This window comes from Aptenodytes forsteri, unplaced genomic scaffold, assembly GCF_000699145.1.
Source record: "Aptenodytes forsteri isolate BGI_AS27 unplaced genomic scaffold, ASM69914v1 Scaffold139, whole genome shotgun sequence".
Taxonomy (NCBI): domain Eukaryota; kingdom Metazoa; phylum Chordata; class Aves; order Sphenisciformes; family Spheniscidae; genus Aptenodytes; species Aptenodytes forsteri.
Window position 1 is genome coordinate 1,443,133 of NW_008794414.1, and position 3,236 is coordinate 1,446,368.

At 43.9% G+C, this 3,236-nt stretch overlaps 1 protein-coding gene across 1 annotated transcript; it reads right to left on the reverse strand.

Annotated features, from left to right (window-relative positions):
* Positions 1-212: 212 nt before the first annotated feature.
* On the reverse strand, positions 213-2,880 carry FAM110B (family with sequence similarity 110 member B). Its single transcript, XM_009289310.2, has one exon. It carries the CDS (start codon positions 2,797-2,799, stop codon positions 1,687-1,689), a length of 1,113 nt encoding a protein of 370 aa, XP_009287585.1. The 5' UTR covers positions 2,800-2,880; the 3' UTR covers positions 213-1,686.
* Between the last annotated feature and the right edge of the window lie 356 nt (positions 2,881-3,236).

Consider the following 3,236-nt stretch of genomic DNA (forward strand, 5'->3'; position numbering starts at 1 on the left):
TCTTGAAAATCTCTTCTAGTTCTTCAGACAGATCATGCTGCTATAGTTACGTTATAAAAAATCATATTCTGAAAAGCACTTTAGTAAAAGAAACCTTTTACTGGAACTATTATTTAACCAAGACTTTCTACAGCACTAAAGCACACTGCAATTGAGTTCCCGATATAGTTTTAAGAATAGGAGGGGTAAAAAAAAGAACAAAAAACCTACCATACCTGCACCAGGAGCTATTTATTAGCATAACACTCTTCCTTTTAAAGATTTCGTAACAACTGAAGTATATACAAAGTCTTACAGCATTTACACAATAAAAAAGTTTCCTATTAGCTGATGAAGTATAAGGTAGTGCTGCAATTTACTTCAAAGCATGTATACAATAATAATGAAGCAGACCACTGTAATTTCAACTTCTCCGCTACCACACCACCACTGTCAGTTGAAATGACAGTTCATTAAACCACTGGGAAGACACAGATTGTCAAAAGATTTGTAACAGGTTGACCTGCAGCACTAACCATCATAAGGAGGAAAAAATAAAAAAAAGAAAAGCTACATACTGTCATGTTTCTACACTTTCCTAGAGCTGTAACAAACTTTCACAGCCTTAGATATAACATATGCAAGACAACATAATCACAATTTTTCAGATATAGTTCAGCTACTGAGTGTATTTACTTCTGAATAGGAGGCATTATATTGATATGGCTGTGTATTTCCATTTTTGTTCATTAACTGTTCAAATAGGTCTACAAAAAAAATTAAAAGACAGCATGGAGTTTGTAGTCATGATGTGTTTGACTAATAAAGGCATTCAATATCAGCTATAGGATCTAATTATTCCTGTCAAAAGTTTAAGACCAGGAATCTTTGAGTAAAAACCAAACCCGCAAAATCCCGCACCTACAACGTTTCCATCTGTTGACTCCAACCTTCTTTAAGCTTTTCCAACAGGGTAACACAAAATCATTAAAATGCTTATACCAACCCAAATGCAAGACTCATTTAGTTTATGAGAGGTCAAGTAAATTCACTAGACTACTTCTGCTGTAAAATTGAGGGAGCTTACCTAGAAAAAAGAAGCCTTTACTGAACAGTCCCTTACTACAAGTAGGGATATATAGTTTAACAACGATACATAATTTAAGAACGTAACATTCTTTGCCTTTTAGAAACAGTTTTACACGTGCCAATAATGCACTTTCTGCAAGAGATAAGGCTGCTTTGCCTATCGTCGTATGCCTAAACCTCTTATTTTGGCCAATTTTGCTTTTCTTCCCCCCAAAGGGATTCTGTTTCAACTTAGAAGCTAGCAACATCAGTTGACAATATCTGTATTAAGACAAAAAGTGACATATAAAATCCACAAGGAACCACATAAATACCAAAGAAGTCATATAACCTTTCCATGTAAACACTTTGATTATACTGAAGCCCTAATTAGATTCTCGTCTTAAACTTTTGGCAGTTAATGTGTATGCTCAGCCAGGCTTTGTAGTTAGTTATTGTTCAAGTGGAAGCCAGGTCAGCTCACATGTTGACAGGCATGCAACTTGGAAACATTGCACAACAAGCAACACAAAGAGATTTGAGAAGTGTACAAGACTTCAAGTAGACTTCACAACCCTTCACAACTGAATATTCACAGACAAAGATACAGTCCTTGCTTTTTCTACGGTGGATTTTCTCTCACACATGGGACACTTTCTGTGACTCTCTAGCTTGCTTGATGCTATATAACCACTTGATGATTCTGGCATTCCTTTCAATGGCAGAAATGCCGTATGGCACACGGTCATTGGCACTGTCATCGTTTCTAAGGTCACTGTTGCTGTCCTGAGACTGTTCACAGTCTGAGCTAATCATGCTTGCACTGCGAAAGTTGAGGGATATAATATCAGAGTTAGCCCTTGCAAAGTTTTCCATCCCGAGGTTTTCAAGCTCTTCAGGATCCAGTCCGCAGTAGTTAAAGAATCGCTCAACATCTGCATCGACACGAAAGTATCTGTCGCTTAAGTCTGATTTTGATCGCTGTAGGGAGGGTCTTCTACTAACTCCGCATCCAGACTCGACTGCCTCAATCTCTGGGGATTTCAGGGTGGCAATGGCAGCAATTTTGGGCTTTGGAGGCAGAGGTGGGGCTGAACTACTGCAGGGTATTGCTTTTAAGGGCTTTGCACTAGTTACTTTCCTAATGTCTGAGGAGCTGTGAGAGACATGCAAGAAAGTCTCCGCCGACTGATCTAGGAGCCTTCTGCTGACATTGGAGCTGCTCTCCTGCGGGCTGCTACGGCCCTGCGTGGGGTAAACCTTCAAAGATTCGGCGAATGAGTGTCGGTTTAGCTCTGTCGAATCGGCTCTGTGGGGCGGCCAGTTTCGGGGACCGTGCTTATACCCTGAACCCGAGCTGGAGCCTTCGGAGCTGTTGATGATGTTCTTCAAAATCTCGAGTTTCAGATTTTCTCTCTGGACGCCGCTCTCGGTCTTCGTGTTGTTGCTGAAGACTTTCAAGGTGGGGCTCCCCAGTGCTCGCTTGGCCGCAGGACAGACCGGCGGCTTCGCCAGCACTGCTGGCTTCACAGGCTCCTGCTTGGCGTTGATGACCTCCTGGCTCTTGACGTATTTCGCCTTGTCGGCTTCTAGCCTCTCCACCGCGCTCAGTCTTTTTGGATTAGGCTCCGCCTGCCTGCGAAAATAGTCAGGTCCTTTGTTCAGGATGCGGAGAGGAACAGCGGACGTGAAAGTGACGGCAGGGCTGACCGGCTTCACCATGCTACCTGTCGGTAGTGTTTCTGTAGGCATGTTTGGTGGTCTTTCCCCCGCAGCCGTTTTGGATTCTTCTCTGGGATCTCCTAAATGCACGGTGCAGAAACATGTACATTAAGCACAATGAATAGCCGATGAATCCTGGGATCTGAGCGTTAGCAGCAGCGCCTCATCTCACAGCTCATTAAATAACACTGTGTTTCTCTTTTAAAGGCAGCCTTTGTAGGGCAAGGCCACCCGACACAAGTCCGTATTAGTCTGCTCCGCCAACTCCTTTCTTCTCGCTGAAAGATGCGGGAGTCTCGCCGTTCCCTTTGTGCTCTGCTACCGGCAGCGATCTGAAACGCAGAATAACCAACCACACGTTAGCGAGAGCGCCTGACATCAGAGCGATAGCAACAGCCGCCTCCCGGCCCTCCTCTCCCACCGCCGGACGGGATGCAGCCGCCGGCGCTGGCGCGGGGGAGGCGGGG